Genomic DNA, 21,786 nt, shown 5'->3' with positions numbered 1-21,786 from the left:
TCATTTATCCACTCTGTTATACACAATAATAATAATTATATAAATTAAAAAAAATTAAAATTAAATAAAAATTAAATTATAAATTAAATAAATAAATATTATATTATATTATATTATATCTACTTACGAGTATACCTACTTATCAATTAGTGAAAACCATATGAATACCGAATGAAATTAATTCATTCAAAAGTTTCTAAGTACTTTTTAAGATTAGCGTATAGACAGACACTCGTAGCGGAGGGATTCCGTTTCATATACGTTATTATTTAGAATTTTTAAAAATGGAGAACATTTTCCTAACTAGTCGGCCCTTACTATATTATACAGTATAAAATATTAGGTAAGTACCTAAGTACTTCCGATCATAGCCCCGCTAAACACGCCCGCTATTACAAGGCTATAACAAAACACTTGTTTCCCGCGCTTGGCGAGTGTCGAGCCGTTTCATTCAATGCCGCCGCGCTGAAAAAAACAAATTAAATTACGCGCGAAAAATTGTTGACGTAAAGTTTTAAGTTTTTGCTGTGTTTTTGATTCGTGAGTGTTTGGATTCCTACGTGAAAGGTACGTTTAAAAAAATCAGTAAGAACCTATAAAAAGTATTGTAGTTTCGTATAAATTAGTTATTAAAACGGAACAAAATATTTTTCAAATTTATTAAGTACTGAATAAAAAAAAATGCTGAGTTTATAAAAGCATTGTGAGAGTTTAAATGAATAGCGGTGCCGTATTGCTAGAAAAAAAAGTAAAAAAAAAATCATTTCTTCACGATGTTTTCTTCTCAAACGCGCTAACTCTGAGAAGTTAGAGGTGCGTGCCCGGAATCAAATCCCGTACCTCCCGGCTAGGAGGCCGACGTCTTGACCACTATTTTTTTTATTTTTTTTATTCACTATAGGTAAACGCTAGACCGCAATCACACCTGATGGAAAGTGATGATGCGGCCTAAGATGGGACGCGTTTACCTAGAAGATGCCTATTCACTCTTGTTTTAAAGATGCTATCACTTTTCGATGTATCAAACAATTATTCAGACCTCATGTTTTGTTTACTTTTCTATGCCGCGCTAGATTTTGCGGCAATACTTTAATCATTATTACATTTTCAGACAGCATATTACTGATAAGATATTGATAAATTATACTTAGTTAAATATTGGTAATGTTTTTTGAAAATAAATTGAGTTTTGTGTAATCTAAGTAAACATACAAAAGAGATAGGTAAAAACTGATTGATATATTAATATTATTCGAGGTGGTATTCGAGTTCTCCATAATGTTCTCAAAGGTGTGTAAAGTCTACCAATCAGCACATGGCCAGCGTGGTTATACTATGGCCAAACCCTTCTCACTCTGAGAGGATACCCGTGCTCTGTAGTGAGCCGGTGGTGGGTTGATCATTATGATATTAATATCTAAGGTATCGGTTATTAAGTATCATGACATCATTATCGGCCCACTATTGAGCACGGGTCTCTTCTCAGAATGAGAAGGGACCCGTAGATAGTCTACCACGCTGCTCAAGTGCAGATTGGCAGACTTCACACACCTTTGAGAACTTTATGAAGAACTCTCACTTCTCACGCATGCAGGTTTCCTCACGATGTTTTCCTTCACCGTTAAACGTTGTTTAAAACGTACTTAACTCCGAAAAGTTAAAGATGCTTACCCGGGATCGAACCCCCCCCCTCCGATTAGGAGACGGGCGTCCTAACCACTAAGCTATCACAGCTTTTTCAGCTAATTGAACGAAAAATTGTAAGAGCACGGATTTCTCTCAAAAACTAATTATTTTCGTGTAACACACATGCGTCACAGTCGACTGAGCCACGACCTTCTGTTTCGATAACAATAGGCTCGGACATGGGCATCGTATTATAAACGACATGTCATACCGGTAATTGCTAGTTATCTTGTACCAGAGATGAGCATTAAACCAGTCAAGTCCGAGTCGGATTCACACACGAAGGGTTCCGTACCATCGTACAACATAATAGCCATCATGAGATTTATATTATTTTTGTTGTTAAAGCAGCAATAGAAACACACTGAAAATTTCAATTTTTTGCCTATTACGGTTCATGACATATTGCCCGCTGACATACTGGCAGAAGGACGGACGGACAAACCGAGGTATGGGCCTGTGGACACCTTACAGGTAGGACGGAACCCTCAAAATACACAATTTGGAGTAAGTACCAGGTATTTAAATTTTAGCTAACCGTTTAGAGGCCGTTATTCTGGTATTATCTTAACATTGTGATATTCACAAGGCTACTCGCACAATGACAGCCTTGTCCTGGATTTCCCATGAGATTTATTTGATTCACCAACTGCAGTTCGGCAGTTTATCTACCGTTCACGAGTGTTATTACTAAGTATATTTACTTACAAAGAATATTTTCTACTGCTGCTTTAACAACGAATAAAGCTTATTTTACTCTACGGGATATAAATTATATAACAGTCCGGTCAAAATAGACCTTCAAGTTTACAGTAATTCGTACATTGTTAAAAATTTGTACGAATGTTGAAAACATCAATATAAATCGATGTGGACATTCACAATTCATATATTGGTGTTCCCAACATTCGGACCAATTTTTAGCCCTATATGCGAATTATTGTAATCTTGAATGTCTATTTTGACAGGACTATAATATAATTTATATCCCGTAGTGTGAAATAAGCTAAATAAAAATTTCGAAATGGCTGCAAGTAAGTACATAATAGTGTTTTTTATTTTTCCTTTTTTAATATTACAATAAAACTTAAAGCTAGCCTTATCTAATTACTATATAAATCATGACCGCGTGGAATGGTGCCAAGAATACTGGCTGCATTTCCGCGCTGGACAGCCAGGCTGATCCGTTGCGCAAAAAATGAGCCAGCCCTTCTGTCACCAGATGAGGCTATTAATCGCGGTGAAATGTCTCGTAAAAATTTATTTGCACTAAAGACTCCATGGCCCCAGTATAATAGTGTTATATTTTGTAGTATGGTACGGAACCCTCCGCTGTCCATCTATCCATCCGTCTCGAAAGCACTTGGCTTTTGAATCGAGCAAGAAACTCGGCTTTGAAAATAAAATAACCAATAATTATATTAATAAAACCAGCCAACCGTGCAACTAATTTGTGTAAACAAATTATTATTGATTGTAAAACAGCAATTATATACGGGGCGATGCGGGGCGATGCGCACAATATCGGTGGATCAAAATGGCGATTGTGTCTCTTCCGCCGGAAACGGTATTATGTGTCGCCGGTCATGCGCAGGTGGCCGTGAATGATCTCCCATCGGGATCGGTACATGATTGCTTTTTACGTGACTCTACGACCTATCTATCTACACCACACATCTATAGAGCCGTGATAGTGATTAAGACCGATTCGGGATGTCTGTGGGGCTCGAGCACGCACTAATTTTCAGAATTTTAAGTTCATTTTAAGCAATTAAATATTTTTCACTACATCATTGTATTGCTAATTCAGCAATTGACCATCAGAAAGTGTATACAATAATTCCCAATCTGAATAAATGATTTGAGTTTGAGTTTTTTGAGTTTAGAACCAGCAATTGTTGTCATAGTGATGGGGTCAGGCGTTTCTGCTCTGGCCAACGAGATACCAGGTGCCGATCTGCGCCTGCCTGCATCAGGACTGCGCTTCACGGCTCAACAGATCCGATCCCTCAACTCTTATGTCGACACTTTGCATGAAGAAGACCAAAATGGTACGTCCAGAAAAATGTATTAAAAAAATATAAAATAAAAATATTTCTTATTCAATTAAACTTTTACAATTATTGCCGACCTTTTAGGAATTACAAATTCCTAAAAGGTAAAGCATCGGCGGTTCATCTGGTGCTGCAAATGTTCATGGGCGGCGGTAATCACTTAACATCAGGTGACCCGCCTGCTCGTTTGCTCGCTATCTCTATTAAAAAAATCTAATCGTTAACAGCATCTACCACCGGTTCAAAATGCCTTTCCTACCGAGAAGAACCAGCAAGAAACTCGGCGGTTGCTCTTTTCATAGATTTGATATACCTACAATATTATGCCATGTATAAGGAAAGTATTTGCAGTTCTGCAGTATGTCTAATTGTTTGTGTTAGTCGACTGCAAGTCGATCGTCGAGATAGCAGGGCAGTGACGAAGCATAGATTCGCTTATTCTTGAAAGAAGATGCCTATGAATGAATCAACCAATCAAAGGGCAGAATTTCTTGACGATTGCGATAGTGATGAAATGGTTATTCTTACACAATCGGGAGGCAGCTTAGCTTCCCAATACATGGAAATATGAATTCAGTGTTCAGTGTTCCAATATATTGTTCTTAAATTTAGACTATGTATATTATTTTATTTAGGTCGCATGTCAACGGAGACAGAATGCGCGGTGGAGAACCTTGTTCAAAGAATAGTGGATGGTGCCGGACAGAGGGACCCTCGTTTTAAATGCTGCCACCTCGTCGCACTACATCGAGAAAAGAAGGTAGCTAAAACCGCAGAAATTAGAATGAGTGTCCTATATAAATTTTGATTGTATTGTATCCAAAGAATTAGTTTATCAGTAAAGTTAGGCAAAAAGAATATTTTGGAATATTATCTATTATGTTTATTTAGAAACTAAGAAAATTTAAAGATCTTGCAGCTGACCTCAAGGGTTAAAATTGAAAATTCATACACTGCCTTGGTACGTCCCGTAAAGGAACTGCTGTCTCATATTTGTTATTTATGGTGCTTCGTAGTACTAGTTTAGATTGTTTGCTGTGTGGTCTCTGAAATACCTTTTTTAAATATTAGTCATGGTAATCATGAAGAAATCAATCATCAAGAAATTTCTTTTGCTAGTAAAAGCACATGTCAGAAGAGCAGGTATAATTTAACTAATTTAATTAATTTTTGGATAAGTTATTAAAATGTCCTCATATAAAGCTTGCGCGGGGATATGAAACACAAAGACGTCACAAATAGGGTTTTCAAAAGTTTTAATCTTTTAAATAAGCTAACTGCATTATTTATTTGACTAGGGCGCAATTGCTATTGCTACCACTCAATCAAAATCGCGACCTAAACACAAAAGTATTTAATAGACGTGAGTCTCGAGTCGGAACGAGACTGCCCTAAAAACCTTCAAACACCCGTATTTATACAAATGGATTCAAGATGGCTCCCCCACCACAGATCGCGTGACATCGGATGAGTCAAATATTGTCTAATTCATTAAACGAACTTCAATAAGCTAACAGTAGTTGCTACTTTATACAGATGCGGTCCCGATCTCTCGAATACTTGGTGACACTGGATTCTTTACCAGTGTTGAATGATGGTGAAGACTGTCAGTTGTTGGAAGGGCCAGTGGGATACGGCAAGATCAGGCTGAGCGGCCGAGAAGCAGACAAATGGGCTGAATTCCTAACTCCTGCTGGATATTTGTGCAGGTATTATATATAGGAGGAGGTTCGCAATTCGACTGTATGTTTTTTTGTATGTTTATTACGAGATATCTCCACCAAATGTGAACCGATTTTGATAAATTTTTTTTTGTAACCTTTCTTGCTCTTTTAGTTATGTCATGGGGTCTTAAAAAAGATGTTTACTGAAATTTTTTCGCGAATGTTTCTGCAGGGATAAAGTAGTGGAGCGCTGGGTGGAGCTGATCGCCCGCTGCGCCCAGTCGAAGGGCGGAGGAGCCTCGCGTGCCCTCAGTGCCAGTGTGTTGCCTCATGCTCGACCTTACACCTACTGCTACTTGGAGCGAGGTTAGTTTGTAAAGTAGTGGAGCGCTGGGTGGAGCTGATCGCCCGCTGCGCCCAGTCGAAGGGCGGAGGAGCCTCGCGTGCTCTCAGTGGCAGGCAGGAATCGAACCCGCGTCTCCTGGGATCGCGCCTCACGCTGACCACGCTACGGTCAGACGGTACGCGGTGTTACGGTTCGCTTGCTGCCAGTGACGTGTGACATGTGTGTTCACTCAGTACTGAAGCGACTGTTTATGCCATCTAGTAGCGACACTTTGCAAGAACTGTACCTATATCCAATACACTGTTTAACTCCTTCCAGCCTCACGTGAAGCGGCGTTGGAGCGTCGTCTGGCGATAGTGGAGGGCTGCGCGTGGGTGATGGTGCGGGTGGGCGGTGCGGCGCGCGCGGGGGAGGCGGAGGCCAAGCTCATGCTCGCCGTCAGAGCCGCGGGCTGTAGCCAGCACGCGTACACGACACGAGTGCCTCTGACGCATCCATTGGCATTGCTGCATTACACTAGTGCTCAGGGGGTGAGTCCAAAAGTACAGACAGACAGGAATGTCCCATAATAGTGTGTGCTAGTGCATACTTTACTTTTTTCGGGTTGTGCCACACATGACAGTTTGTTCCGACGCTTCTTTTGCTTGAAGCACGCTGGGCTTAATGCTCAGGTGGAAGAAGCGCCGGAATAACCAGCTCTTAGTTATAAGATGTGATGTGTGGCACAGTTTGGAAAATAAACATCTTTTCTTTTCTTTTTCTTTACTTATACAAAAGTTAGCTAAGAAAGAAAGGTTTCCTATATTTGTAGGGTTACTACGCAGCAGCAGTGGGCCCTCCATCATCAGTAGTGAATACGGAAAGAGCTTCAACTTGGCAGTTGTGGCATCCCCCCTTAGAGGCAACCCTGGATTCACATTCCTCACATCTGTCCTCTATGGCCAAGATCTCTGCAGCTCTCAATAGTTTAGTTGACAAGATGAGAGAAGGATGTTTTCAGGTATGCTTGACAATTATTGAGGTGGTTTCTTGTCGTCATGAACCGATAGATCCAAGGTCTCTTTTCCACTAGTCGCGGTCTTACGCCGCCTGGATCCAGCATTTGACATGGTGTCATATTACGTCTACATAGTGGGGTCTGCCCATGCTGCGCTTTCCGGTGCGATGTCACCATTTCCCAGCACCGTGGGACCTCAACACCTATCGATTCTTTGAACTGACTACTTTACTGACATTTCTTCGTTACAAATTAATTTCAACAACGAAGTTAGATGTGGTATTATAAAGTTTCCACATCTACAAATCTTTGGAGATGCATGTAAAATCATCATGATTCTTTCTTGTTAGAAAGTTTATCTGCCCGTTGAATGACCCCATAACAAAACTTAGTGCAAACAGCGCTGAGAGGTTCCAGATTTTTTTAAGAATATGATCCTGGTATAAGTCCCGTAATTTGCTAATGCGCGTGGCCGCCTTTTCAGTGACGTCAGCGCTAGACTGAAGTTTCGAGCTGATGGTATGTTTATATTTCGGCTGACGTCAAAATGACGTCATTTCGATGTTAATGAGACATGGTTCCAGCGCAATAGCAATTTGCGGGACTTATACTGATCTACTAAGCATTTAGAGGGTGAAGCCATTTTAAATTCATAGGCCAATCTATGGCTCTTACATGTCAAGAATTTACTGCACCGTTCGGAAAGCAGTTCCTACTGAGAAGAGCCAGCAAAAAGCAGTTTGTATCTGTGTGCAGGGTTCAGCCTTACTCCTAAGCCGGTATGCTGCCTGGTGCGCTTATCGAAGGCGGTTGGATCGCTGTGCCTTGTACCGGAGCGCTGCAGCGAGGGCCTGCGTGTCTTCACACGCGGCCCATCATTTGCTGCTTATTTTAGACAAGTAAGTGATAAGTACGGTACTTTTGGCCTCTTGAAAAACCAGAGTTTCCTGTTGGACAGGAAAGTCTGGTTTTTCAAGAGGAGATCAGAAATCAGCAGGTTGATTCGCTGTTTACATTTTTTCGCAGCCAATCAAAGGGCAGAATTTGTTGACGATTACGATAACGATGATACGTTTTTCTTACACAATTGGGGGGCAGATTGATCCTCGGTTCATTTTGTAAAATTGCTAAGGATTTTTTTCTTGCGTAGAAGACAAAGGTCTCCAATTTTAAATGTAGTTGGTACCCCTAAATAACTCTGACATTGAATTTGAAGGTGATTTATTAATCTATGGAAGTCAGGGGTAAGAGTAGGAGTGGGGTGTGCATGTGTGGATTGTGGAATCTGTGTGGATTCTTGTGGAATCTGTGTGGAACAGTCTTTTAATACTTCTCTTTTATTATATTCTAGTCTCTTATACATTTGTGAGCGCGATGGGGTGGCAGGCTACGTGTACCAGATAGAGAGGAGTTCGCTAGTGAGGCGAGGGGCTCGCGATACTGACTGGACCCAAGACGCCGCCGCGATCAGGAACTGTCTCCTTTATCTACACAGGATTGCTGGTAAGAACTTATGTTACTCTCCGTCCTTTCAACTCTATGCCAAAGTCAACTCAATTGGTTGCTTAGCTAGGGTTCAGCCCTAACAAAGGAAGGACAAACAAACAAACAAATATACTTTCGCATTTAAGTATAGATATACGTAGAGTATTCCATTCTAAAACTAAGTCAGTCCACTACCAAATTGATGTGCATAGCCCTATTTTCAGTGGGCGAGGAAATTCCCCAGTCGCCATCAGAGAAACTGGAAGCCGCGCTGATCAGCCGCTGGGAAGGCCTGTCAGCGACGCCCACTGGTGGGGGAGTGGGCAGCTTCTCCAGGAATCAGCTCGCATACCTCAACAGACTCATCAAGGAGTTGATAGCTTGCAAGAATATGATCACTTACGTACGTTGGCCGTTTTTATCAGCCTTGCATTTCAATACGAGCTTTGCACGTTAGTTATTAAGACGTCCACCTCGAATTCGGGTGGTCAAATCAAATCAAATCAAAATCATTTATGGGCAGATTACACCTACCGAGTACATTGGCGAGTCAGTGTCCTCGGCCGAGTACTCGGTTGGTATAAACACCTAAACGAGTGCAATTTCGCCGCAATTTCTCAGCCACAGCACTGTCTCGGCCGAGTGACATTTTACTGTCTCGCTTCACTACTCGGTAGGTGTAATCTGCCCATTAGGTATTCCAAGTAGGTAGGTACTATTTCGTTCTAGGTACCGGCCATCGACATGATGTCTACATGACATACATAGGTTTTCCTCAATATACTCGATCGAATCGATCGATCGAATAATACACTCGATCTTTTTTTTTTTTTTTTTTTTTTTTTTTTTTCCTTGTCTAATTACTATATAAATCATGACCGCGTGGAATGGTGCCAAGAATACTGGCTGCATTTCCGCGCTGGACAGCCAGGCCGATCCGCTGCGCAAAAAATGAGCCAGCCCTTAACTCGATCTTCAGTTAACCTTATTCATTTTCTAGCCACCCTTTTTATATCGTCGGTTCATCGTGCCAACAAAAACTTTCTTTTATCTGTTTTTTTTATAGGTGACCTATTTGCCAGCCCCAAAACAAAAACTTTAATTGGATAAATGATAATCCAGTATGACTGGAACTTATTTGACCCAACCCAAGACTCGAACCTATGACCTCATGATTCGTAGCCTAATAAGGTAGCTACTAAACCATCGAGGCAGTTTCATTGTATAATGTACCTTGAAACCTGAAACTGATGTATCATGATGTGATGACCTCAACCACAATTTTCTCACAGGATCAGCACAGCACATTTCGCGCTAACTTACTGCAAGTGACAGCACAACATCAAGAGAGTATCGAGGAGCTGATCCACATCCTAGCGATCCTGTTGGATCAGGCGCGGGATATCTACTTCACTCTGCACGCGCGCTCAAACTTGCAGCCAGCTGTGGGCGAATTCGACCGGGAAATGGCTGTTTATAGGTATTTTTACAGGTTTAAAATATTTTAGTGTTTAAACTATTGTGAGTGATTTCCATTATATATAATATCTGTCAACGGCTGTACTCACGTATTTAGTCGACGTCAGCCCGACTAGTTTCGAACCCATCTAGGGTCCTTTTTCAAGGGAGTCTCAACCGCGACGCGTGCGCGAACTGACTATAGAATAGAATAAAAGAATAAAATGTGTTTTATTCATGTAAACTTTTTACAAGTACTTATGAATAGTCAGGTCGTTTTAATTTACCACTGGTTCGGAATGCCTGACTCCCTTGAAAAAGGACACCGGATGGGTTCGAAACTAGTCGGGCTAACGTCGACTAAATACGTGAGGTTTAAAATAATAATACTATACTTCAGCTCTTTAAAGTTCACAATCTTAATCAAATCTACAACTTGTGTATACCTACCTTCTTGGTGGTAAAGAAAATAATATACAATTATTAATATTATTAATCAGTACCCTTATTATAAATGCGAAAGTGTGTTTGTTTGTTGGTTGTTGGTTTGTTGGTTTGTTGGTTTGTCCTTCAATCACGTCGCAACGGTGCAATGGATTGACGTGATGGATTGCATGGGTACCTATAGATAGAGACATGGAGAGTGACATAGGCTACTTTTTATCCCGGAAAATCAAAGAGTTCCCACGGGATTTTTAAAAAGCCTAATTCCACGCGGACGAAGTCGCGGGCATCAGCTAGTGGGTAATATTTATGGTTTAATATTTCGCACTTGTCCCCCGTCTTGGCCTAGGACAAACGGAGAAGACATCCTGTGCTTTTTTATTTTTTTTGGTAATGTAACTACAAATTCACGGTTTTCCTTTACTTGTGCTACTTATAAGATATTGCTACCTGTGAACTCTCATGATTGTCGGTCGAGAAGTACCTACCCTATGTTTTTGCGTTGAAACGGTTTGGATTTGGAGGTGCAGCTTTTGTGCCAACAGTGCAGTAGTAGTTATAGTTGCACAATTTCGTCGATCGACACATCGGCGCCGTGGCTTAGTTGGTTAAAGCGCCTGTCTAGTAAACAGGAGATCGCGAGTTCGAATCTCGCCGGGGCCTAGATGGGGAAAAGTTTCGCCTTTTTTTATTTTTCGATTAAATTAAATGTTGATTTGATTATTTATTTCAGGAAATATTTTAATTTTATATCTTCATCACCAATCATAAATTCAAAATCCTAATTATTTATTTAGCCGTTTTGGCTGCAAGTTTGTCTTATCGTTACAAGTGCAAGACGCAAGGTGTTTATGATAGCAGTACCTACTCGTTTTTATTATCTAGGATAAATCCTAGGCCAATCCAGAATGTTAGCCCTCTTTGTGCCTTTGTCAAGATGGAAACGGACAGATAGACAGACACATTTTGCGTTTATAATTATCTAACTAGATGATACCCGCGACTTCATCCACATGGAATAAAATAGGTTTTGAAATCCCGTGGGAACTCTTTGATTTTCCGGAATAAAAATAGCCTACGTCTAGCTGTGAATGATAGGCGCTGAACTCATTTGACATTTATTTTTAATCCATTGAAGGTTTTCGACGAAAAATCATTTAGATATTACGTAGTGAAGCAGCAATGTAGAAACAACCAATGTCAAATCAGGTCGGTGAAGGCTCGGTGGCTATCATATACTGATATCGTATCACCCCGATGGGTTATTAAGTATATCCATGCAAAAAATAACACCGAACTGTTTTGAAATTGCTCGATTGCGGCGTGATTGAAGGACAAATACACTTTCGCATTTATAATACGGACTAGTTCAGGCTCGCGACTTCGTCCGCGTGGACTACACAAATTTCAAACCCGGATTTCAACCCCGAAGGGGTTGATTTTCAAAAATCCTGTCTTAACGGATGCCTACGTCATAATAGCTATCTGCATGCCAAATATCAGCCCGATCCGTCCAGTAGTTTGAGCTTTGCGTTAGCAGATCAGTCAGTCAGTCAGTCAGCTTTTCCTTTTATAAGTATATAATATGTAGATAGTGATAAGTAGTGATATTGAAAGCTTGGATTTGACTCGCTCCAGCAATGTACGGGGCTGCAATTTCTTGTACAGTATGGTATAATAATATTGTAAATTGATCTCTTGAAAAGAGCAACCGCCGCGTTTCTTGCTGGTTCTTCTCGGTAGGAACGGCATTTCGAACCAGTGGTAAATTAAACTAGTTGACGATTCAAAAGCACTTGTAAAAGTTTATTTGAATAAAAATCTATTCTATTCTATTCTATTGCTGTAGGTCCAAGAAGTGGAACAAACTCAAGGACTACTACGACGCATCGTCAGCTTGCCTCATTGATGCAGTCCGAAGAGACCCTGACGTCCGGAAGGAGGACCTCACCGATGACCTCACAGTCATGAAGAATGTACTACATTGGCTTTATAAAGGTCAATATAAATCTTTCTTATGTTTGTGATCGATGTACCTCTGATGGCTGGTCTCAGGAACTTTTTGATCTTCTCTCAACTTTTAACCACCGAACTGCAAGACGTCGGGTTAATTTCCATCCATATTCGACATTACATCTACACACACCACAGAGGTTTATACTCGGTGACACACACGAACAGTTTTGCGCCATCATTCCTCATACGAATAACGATCTGTGTTTCTGTTCAAATGTGTTCTTAAAATGAATAGGCATCTTAAACGCGTAAACGGTAAACGCGTCCCGTTTTAGGCCACATCATCACTATCCATCTGCCATCAGGTGTGAGTGAGGTCAACCGTGATAATGAATTAAAAAAACCGGCCAAGGGCAAGTGAGGCTCGCGCAATGAGGGTTCCGTACTACAGTCGTATTTTTTCGACATTTTGCAGGATAATTCAAAAACTATGATACATAAAAATAAATAAAAATCTGTTTTAGAATGCACAAGTGAAGACCTTTCATATGATACCCCACTTCATATAGTTATCTTGGTGGTCTAACCTGGTGTGAAATAACGCGGGCGACGTGCGGGTATGAAGGCATCGATGGTTAAAGGCACATGAAAGGCCTTCGAATTTATTTATAAAATTACTTGTTTAAGCGCCTGTATAAATATTAATATGTAAACAAGTGCTGCAGCTTGCTGCAGCATGCTGCAGCATGATGGGTATTTTGTTTGGTAACCAGCATCTTGGGTACAATGCCCCGCTGCGGTGGTCTCGATGAGGTTTTAAATTAATTTAAATTTATTTTAGTTTTAATATAATGTTGTTTTTTTTAGATTTAAGTTTATTTAATAGAATAATTATTGTAATAATATCTACTTAATTAAATATTTTTATTTTATTTATTTTACATCACATCTTTTGTTTATTTATTAATTGAATTACCTAGTTTTATTTTTCTGTATACCTACTTAACAAATTGGTTTGTTCTTATGTATTTTATGTATTAGTTCTCGTAAGTAAGTATGTTTAAATGTACTGTGTACCTATGTTTTGATCAATAAATAAATAAAAAAAAGTTTCATGTTCAAATAAAAAGTTTTCTTTCATTCAAATCAATAAACCTCCACCATTCTTACATCTTGAATGAATACTTACAGGAGCGAAAGATGACAAGAAATACCTGGGCCCAGTACTAAAACCATTCCTCAACGACCTACATGTAACCGCATCAGAAAACTCCTGGTTCCTCGAAGACTTCGAAGCCAAGAAGTGTACGGGGGAGTTTGAAGGTCTGAAGGAGTACTGCTTGAAGGTCCACGATGGTATGGAGCCGTGTGTGGGGTTGCTGGATGCCGCTAAGATTAATTAATTAATTAAGAGATTAGATTTAAGTTTATTTAATAGAATAATTATTGTAATAATATCTACTTAATTAAATATTTTTATTTTATTTATTTTACATCACATCTTTTGTTTATTTATTAATTGAATTACCTAGTTTTATTTTTCTGTATACCTACTTAACAAATTGGTTTGTTCTTATGTATTTTATGTATTAGTTCTCGTAAGTAAGTATGTTTAAATGTACTGTGTACCTATGTTTTGATCAATAAATAAATAAAAAAAAGTTTCATGTTCAAATAAAAAGTTTTCTTTCATTCAAATCAATAAACCTCCACCATTCTTACATCTTGAATGAATACTTACAGGAGCGAAAGATGACAAGAAATACCTGGGCCCAGTACTAAAACCATTCCTCAACGACCTACATGTAACCGCATCAGAAAACTCCTGGTTCCTCGAAGACTTCGAAGCCAAGAAGTGTACGGGGGAGTTTGAAGGTCTGAAGGAGTACTGCTTGAAGGTCCACGATGGTATGGAGCCGTGTGTGGGGTTGCTGGATGCCGCTAAGAGGTTCACATGGGCAAAGGCGCTGGTTGACCTGGTGGACCGATATCGACATTTTGGTAAGTCCTTTTATATTTATTTGTTCACTAGCTGATGCCCGCAACTACGTCCGCATGGAATTATGTTTTTAAAAATCCCGTGGGAACTCTTTGATTTTCCGGGATAACAAGTAGCCTATGTCACTAGCCAAGGTAAGTCTTGTACCGTGCCCGGCAAACAACTTGAGCGTTAACGCGATTGGCTGGCGAATGGCGGGTGCACTCGATTGGTTGATCAGTCAGCGCGAGTGTACGCGATTGGTTGATATGTCGACTTCCGCTTCCCGGATTTGCCAATGTTCTCCCACTACGCTGCTCCAGGCCCAAGTTGTTTGTCGGGCATACGGGGGATATACGCTCAATGGTAACAATAGGAAGTTCCGGACTTTTGCTATGTTCGGGGACCCAACTGACCCAACCATTATTGTGCTCCGTAGAGAAAATTTCGTTAGCGTGATTGAGAATCTCTGGCGAGAGATGGAAGATCCTGTGGCGACATCTATTTTTTCGTTTTATAGTTCTCTGTAATACGAAAATTAGACATGGTTCCAGCGCAATAGAATTTTGCGGGACTTATACTAATTATTATAATACCTAATCACAACTCACACCCTTCTTATGTATTACAAATGCCTAGTAATAATAATCCCTCCATCTTCGAACAGCTGTCTACGACACATTAACATATCCGCCAGATCAGTGTGACCTATCACACTTATAATGAATCCTTCCTTTACTAAATACTCTACAGCTCATCTCTCGCTGGTAATATTAAAATGTTAACGTATTCGTGCGGAACGCTATGCCGCGTGCCGGAGTGAAATGTTTAATCCTCGAGGGATCTTATTGAAGCTGTGAACTTTTTGTTTTAGATGAAAAATGTGTTTCATATTCCTGATATATGTCTACTGAAATAATAATGTGGGACATGGTTTGCGTACTTATTTATTGTTCCGTACCCCAAGGGTGCTAACGAAGTTTAGTTTTTTTTGTCGCTGGGAAATGCGTTTACAAAGCCAGCGACGTCCGCCGAGGGGGACTCTCCACCAGGGACCCACTCACGAGGTCTCCTACTACTCATCCGAGGCGCACCAACGATGTGCGCCTCCACCCTTGCGTGTGTGCCTTGTGCTGTATTGATTCAGGTTTGAGGTCAGCGGGAGGTACTCTATAAATTTTGATTCGCCCGAATTGACTGACACACAGAAATAACGAAGTGATCCTTTATGGATTTCTTTTTTCCTTTTGAGGTACGGAAGTCTAAAAATTAAAAATACGCAGTGTCTTGTACGATGGTATGGAGCCCCTCGTGCGCGAGTCCGACTCGCACTTAACCGGTTTTTATTTTCAGACTTCCGGCTGGTGTTTCCAACGGGCGAAGGGCTAGCAGTGTCGTATCCAGTAAAGCTCCCTTCGAGAAGAGAACACAGGTCCGCGCGGGTTCTGACCTTGAGTCGGAGGGATAAGGCGGAAGCCAAGCTGAGATTAGCAAGACGTTGTGTTTTGGCTGCTTTTACCACAGCCTTAGTGGGCAGGTAGGTTCTTGTCTTTTTTTAAGGTCCAGTGGAACAGCCAATCTTGGGGTGAATTAATATGGTGAGAGTTATCATCATGATCAATCCATCGCCGGTTCACTTTTGAGCACGGGTCTCCTCTCAGAATAACAAGGGTTTGGTCAGTCTGCCACGCTGGCTAAGTGCGGATTGGCAGACTTCCCACAAGTTGAGAACGTTTTGGAGAACTCTCAAGCATGCAGGTCTCCTCAAGATATTTTTCTTCACCTTTTTCTTGCTTTAAGCAAGTGATATTTAATTGCTTAAAACGTGTGTCCCCGGGATCGAACACCTGACCTCCCGAATAGAAGGCCAACATCTTACTTAACCACTAGGCTCTATCACCGCCTTTTCTTCCCAGGTACTATTGATATTTATGGAAATTTTGCCTCATTTAGGTGAGACAATTTTCTGAACTGATACTCGTACTATGGTATCCTGTGCTCGTGCCATCAACCATGTCGATCTTGATGTCTTTAAGTAAAATAATTCATGTAAAAATTTCGCTGGTAACTATTTTAAGCGCTGCTGGCTTATCTGGACAAGATACTTGCCTGCACTAAATAATTATACTCACCTTAGCTTTAGTTCTACAGTTATAGACAAATCAGACAAATAACAAACAGCATATAATCTCTAATGATCTCATTGACAGTTATCTTGGATTACAGATCACAATCAAAACAAATATCAAGACACGGGAGTACAGAAGAAATTCTAGCAAGCGTCCAAAATGGGAGCTACTGGAGGAATACGACCAAACCTGACATCATTCCTTCTGCATCCCAAGAAACAGACCTTCCAAAAGTCAGGCGAAGATCCAGGCGTAGAAGACCGGCTACATCCTACGGTTTTCCAGAAATTTCCATCACGAATCAATCAGACACTAAAACTTTAAGGAGGAAGTACCATACGTTGAAGAGTTTGGTGTATACGGAACCCGTGGAAAGTATTCGGGAGTTGAGGGAAAGACCACGCTCTGCTGGGTCTAGTGTGAGGGAAAAGGATGCATTGAGTAGACCCAGTATACTTGAGACTCTGGATTTTATCAATGGCGTGAAGGAGGCTTTGTGTGGTAAGTATGGTCTACTCTTACTTTCCAAGTCATGATAAAAAGCAGCATTCAGGCAATGCAAAGGTAGCTCACTTCGGTGCTTTCTCCATACAAACGTAGGAGGGAAAATACAACAATATTCGATATTGTACGCACAAAACTAAGAATTATATCGATTTATCTCGTCATTATCTAGGTTTATTGATAAATAAAATATTGAAAAAAATATTGATTTAAAAGTTACGAGGCTCAAAAGATTCCTATTTTAACACTTAATTAATGACAACTTTGGGCGTAAATAAATAAGATTAGGGATATGAAAATTCTAAAACAATTTATCATTAGACGTTGTTTATTTATTCATTAGTTGAAATAACTTTACTTTGCAAACATAAATTCAGCAGTTTTTTCTCAAAAATACTTTTCCTAAACCCTTTTCGCGCGCTTGATTTCAGTGAAAATCATCGTGCCTCTCAACTTTCTCATACAATGACAAGTGAAAAGCAAACATGTTACCCACGTGCGCTGCCAATTTTGGTCGAGCGTCCTGCGTCACCTTAAAGCTTAATGCTTAGTTAGAGGGAAAAGGGGAATATTAGTCTTCATTGGATAATATTTCTTAAAATAATAATAATTATATTCTACGTTCTAGTATGTTTTTTTGTCACAGTGGAAGAATCTGCAACATCAGACGCTGAAGACGGAGCGTGGTCAGTTCAAGACGAATGGATGATAGGGCAGGCATCTCCCCTGGCCCTTATTGCCAGTCGCTGTGGCGGTGCTTTGCATCTAGCACTGGGGGATCTACTTCATGCCCTTCTGGTACGAGGGAAGTTCACGGTAAGTAGATATACAGCACAAGAGAGTGGGTGACCTGACGAGAAGCAAAATCTGGATCAACAGATATAGAATACGCAGAACGGTTGGTTCAAGACCAGTGGGTGAGAGGGCAGGCACCTCCCCTGGCTCTTATAGCCAGTCGCTGTGTCGGTGCACTGCATCTAGCACTGGGGGATCTACTTCATGCGCTTCTGTTGCGAGGGAAGTTCACGGTAAGTAGATTATATACAGCACAAGAGACTGGGTGACTTGACGAGTAGCAAAATCTGGATCAACAGATATAAAACACGCAGAACGGTTGGTTCAGGACGAGTAGGTAATACGAGTACGATACGAGTAGGTCAGGCATCTCAACTGCCGCATACTTCCCGTTGACCTGGAATGATGAAATTTGACAGGTAGCAATGTCTTATAGCATATTGTCTTATAGTAAAGGGAAAAATCCGAAAACCGTGAATTTTTGATTATATCACAAAAACATTATGTTCACGAACAATTAATTAGTTTACTAAATCACATCATAGATGGCGCTGTCCACGATTAACTTGCAGTGTTGTGGATAAAAGTTTTATATCTTGTACTTTCCTTTGGGGTGGTTTCGGAACTCACACTTGATAGATTTTTTCTGATGATACAGATTCTACAGGAGCTTTGTGCATGGCTGGGCGAGTCCAGCGAAGGTGCTCTGTTCGCACTGCACAGGCTCTCACGAGCTTCCCGTGCTCGATCTACGGAACGTTCTACTGAGTAAGTTTATGTGGATAAACCCTTTCTTCTGAAAAAACCTTCAACTTAAAAAAAAAAATTACATTTTGTTAGTCCTACAGACTTTGACATAATATTACCGAGTAGAGAACTTGAGGTAAAGCTTTACTGGGGAGATATTTTTGATACCACCTATACCTACTTATTTACTGAGAAGATTAGTGACAAAGGAAATTTTTCTTTCTTTTCTTTTTTTTTCTTTCACAAAGGAAATTATTTTATTGGTTCGGTTTTCGGTTAAAAAACTACAAACAAAGAATATTATCTTTTTAATCCTTCAGGCTTTTTAAATCTTTATTGCACACAAATGAAAGATACATAAGTATAACATAACACTTTAACTAGTTTCATCCATGAAAAGTTTTATATAGGTCCTCCTATTAGAAAGAATACCCAACTTAACAAAACTATTTCTTAAATTGTCCGACCAAACGAACTTATAATATTTTTAGTTGGTTTTATTATTTTCATTATGATTTTTACTCAATTTAGTACAATATGGAAGCTACCAGAAACAGATGTGAAGTTGCAAGACGCTCCACAGAGGTATCGACCGAAGCCACCAGACTACATGTCCGGGGACGAGGCTCCTCAACCACCTCCGTTGCCGAGACAATCAAGTAGGGACAAGAAGGTATGACACCTGAAACATGCCTGAAATCCACTTTGATGTTTTGGTTTCATGTACATTACCATAGTTCAACTTTCATATCCACCTTGTGACCATACTAAGTAATATTATAAAATGTTATATATATCTTACACCCGGCTGTACTCACGTGTTTAGTCGACGTTAGCCCGACTAGTTTCGAACCCATCCGGGGTCTTTTTCAAGGAGTCAGTTCCCGCACGCGTCTCGACGATCTACAGCTGTCCCTCCCCCGGTGTCAGTTCGCGCGCGACGCCCAGTCTCAACCGCGACGCGTGCGCGAACTGACACCTTGAAAAAGGACCCGGATGGGTTCGAAACTAGTCGGGCTAACGTCCACTAAACACGAGAGTAAAGCCGGGTGTAAGATATGTTTAATATGGACACTCACGATTGTTTAAGCGCTAAAATATTATTATGTTACTCATTATTACTTTTTCTTTTCAGTTAAAACGCTACCCAGACATATCACCACCGATCCAAAAAATGGAGCAAAATATGAATCAACTACAAATAAGCCCACTCAAACTCTCCCATAAAGCCCCACTACCACTAAATCCCAACATACAATATACAGGCATAATCAACCCAATATACGACATTAAGATACCCAAAGATAGATTCACTGTAAAAAGAACTAAATCACTAGGCAGAACTTTCAGTTCCAAAAATCTAGGTCTAGAAATAACTAGGTACAATTTGAGTCTAGGTCAGAGAAATGGTAAAAGGACTAATGATGTAGTAACAGCTATAAACGACACTACAGCGGAAACGGGTTTAGATGTTAAGAGTAATTTCTTTCAGAGATATAGTACTGCTAATATTGTGGGAGATTCGTATAGGATTAGTAGGGTTACTATTGATTGAAATACACAGAATCCATACTAATAATATCAATGCGAAAGTGTGTCTGTCTGTCTGTTAGCTTTTCACGGCCCAACCGTTCAACCGATTTTGTTGAAATTTGGTACAGTGTTAGCTTATATCCCGGGGAAGGACATAGGCTTTTTATCCCGGAAAGTTGAAGCGATCCTAAATCCCTAAATCCACGCGGACGAAGTCACGGTTATCATCTAGTAGAATATAAGTAAGACGTAAGTAAGAGATACAAGACACGAGCAAAGTAGAACAGATTATTTAATTTAGAAAAATATTTGTTCGTAATTAATTTTAAGTGCAACCACTATATATGTATGGGAAGGCACTGGCCCCTAACACACGGGCTCTAGTAGCTCTAAGGGTGAGATCTATTGAGCGCACTCTGACTTAGCTTAGACTTAAGACAGAGTTAAAACGAGACAGAGCTATATCTCTCACATAAATCTGTCTCGTTTTAACTCAATCTTAAGTCTGAGCAAAGTCAAAGTGCGCTCTATAAATCTCAGCCTAAGTAATAATAAACTCAAAGTTATTATTCAAATTGGTTACCATTGTACACTATTTGATTATCAATTGTAGAATTTGTAAGATAATGATATATGAGCTATTACGACATGTGAAAAAGGGGTTTACAAAGGAACTCTGAACATAACCTCAGTTTTGACGCACTTTCGAATAATTTTTCGCCATAAATTGACGCCATAAATAATACCATTAATCACAAAAAATAAGTAAGGATTTTATTTACATTATGTACTTACATGAAACACCTTAATTAGACTATAAGTAAGTAGACATTTGTACAAAATGTAGAATGAAAAATTGGTGTTTTAGGTGTTTGTGATTGAAAATAAAATGTACTAATGAATTGAATACTATTTTTTTTTATTTACCACTTAAGAAAATTGTTAAGTCGAGGATGCAATACATTTTGGGGAACTCTCAGGCATGCAGGTTTCCTCACGATGTTTTTTTCGCCGTTAAAGCGAGTGATATTTAATTTTGTAAAAAGAACCTAACTACGAAAATTTAGAGTTGCGTGCCCGGGATCGAACCCCCGACCTCCCGAACAGCAGGAAGACGTTGTAACTACTAGACTGTCATGGCTATATTCTATCGGGTACTCCCTACTAATCGCTTTACCGCTCGAAGCTACGAAGCACTCAGGAAGAAAAAACATAAACAACGGTAACAGAATGACATTACTTTTTACATAATCCTACAACATTTTTAGGGTTCCGTACAAAAAGGGTGGCAACGGAACCCTAAGTAATATTAGTTACTGGGCCTGGGCTGACTGTCTGTCTGCCAGCTGGTTGTATATCATGAACCATAATAGGTAAAGTAGGTAGAATAGTTGAAATTTTCACAATTTCACAATTTTCCTATTGCCGTAACAAGTAATAATAAAATCAGGTAAGTGCGAGTCGGACTCGCACACGAAGGGTTCCATACCGTTGTCGTACAAGCAATAACACTTTTTAGGGTTCCGTACCTCAAAAGGAAAAACGGAACCCTAATAGGATCACTTTGTTGTCTGTCTGTTTGTCTGTCAAGAAACCTACAGGGTACTTCCCGTTGACCTAGAATCATGAAATTTGGCAGGTAGGTAGGTTTTATAGCAGACATTAGGGGAAAAATCTGAAAACCATGAATTTGTGGTTACATCACAAAAAAAAATTAAATTGTGGTCATGAACTAAAAATCAGAATTTTCTATTTTCGAAGTAAGATAACTACATTAAGTGGGGTATCATATGAAAGGGCTTCACCTGTGCATTCTAAAACAGATTTTTATTTATTTTTATGCATCATATTTTTTGAGTTATCGTGAAAAATGTCGAAAAATTACGACATTAGTACGGAACCCTGCGCGAGCCTGACTCGCACTTGACCAGTTTTCTTATCGGTCAATTATGCTGGACTCTGGAGGGCGCCCCACTCTAGAGTGTAGAGGTGTGTCGAACTCTGGACACT

General features: G+C 40.0%; 1 protein-coding gene and 1 non-coding gene across 2 annotated transcripts; both read left to right on the top strand.

Annotated features, from left to right (window-relative positions):
• Window positions 1–428: 428 nt before the first annotated feature.
• Window positions 429–20,649, top strand: LOC117989102 (uncharacterized). The gene is made up of 19 exons (XM_034976409.2): window positions 429–567; window positions 3,594–3,737; window positions 4,376–4,500; window positions 5,277–5,449; window positions 5,637–5,770; window positions 6,069–6,280; window positions 6,562–6,750; window positions 7,504–7,646; window positions 8,099–8,250; window positions 8,457–8,635; window positions 9,525–9,712; window positions 11,984–12,132; window positions 13,834–14,091; window positions 15,422–15,605; window positions 16,295–16,698; window positions 17,348–17,517; window positions 18,155–18,264; window positions 18,775–18,916; window positions 19,379–20,649. Exons 2-19 carry the CDS (start codon window positions 3,596–3,598, stop codon window positions 19,796–19,798), a joined length of 3,474 nt encoding a protein of 1,157 aa, XP_034832300.1. The 5' UTR covers window positions 429–567; window positions 3,594–3,595; the 3' UTR covers window positions 19,799–20,649.
• TRNAT-AGU (transfer RNA threonine (anticodon AGU)) lies at window positions 10,724–10,797 on the top strand. Its single transcript has one exon. It is a non-coding gene; the product is annotated as a tRNA-Thr (tRNA).
• Window positions 20,650–21,786: the final 1,137 nt, after the last annotated feature.

The sequence above is a fragment of the Maniola hyperantus genome, chromosome 15 (genome assembly GCF_902806685.2).
Source record: "Maniola hyperantus chromosome 15, iAphHyp1.2, whole genome shotgun sequence".
NCBI classification, from domain to species: Eukaryota; Metazoa; Arthropoda; class Insecta; order Lepidoptera; family Nymphalidae; genus Maniola; species Maniola hyperantus.
Note: the sequence above shows the minus strand (reverse complement) of the source record. Positions and strands in the feature narration are given on the sequence as shown.

Excerpts from the sequence above, each read along its gene's own strand:
- LOC117989102 (XM_034976409.2), top strand. The coding sequence starts at position 3,596 with ATGGGGTCAGGCGTTTCTGCTCTGGCCAACGAGATACCAGGTGCCGAT. Across the intron at positions 5,450-5,636 it reads CCTGCTGGATATTTGTGCAG|GGATAAAGTAGTGGAGCGCT; the intron begins GTATTATATATA and ends ATGTTTCTGCAG. Across the intron at positions 16,699-17,347 it reads CGTGAAGGAGGCTTTGTGTG|TGGAAGAATCTGCAACATCA; the intron begins GTAAGTATGGTC and ends TTTTTGTCACAG.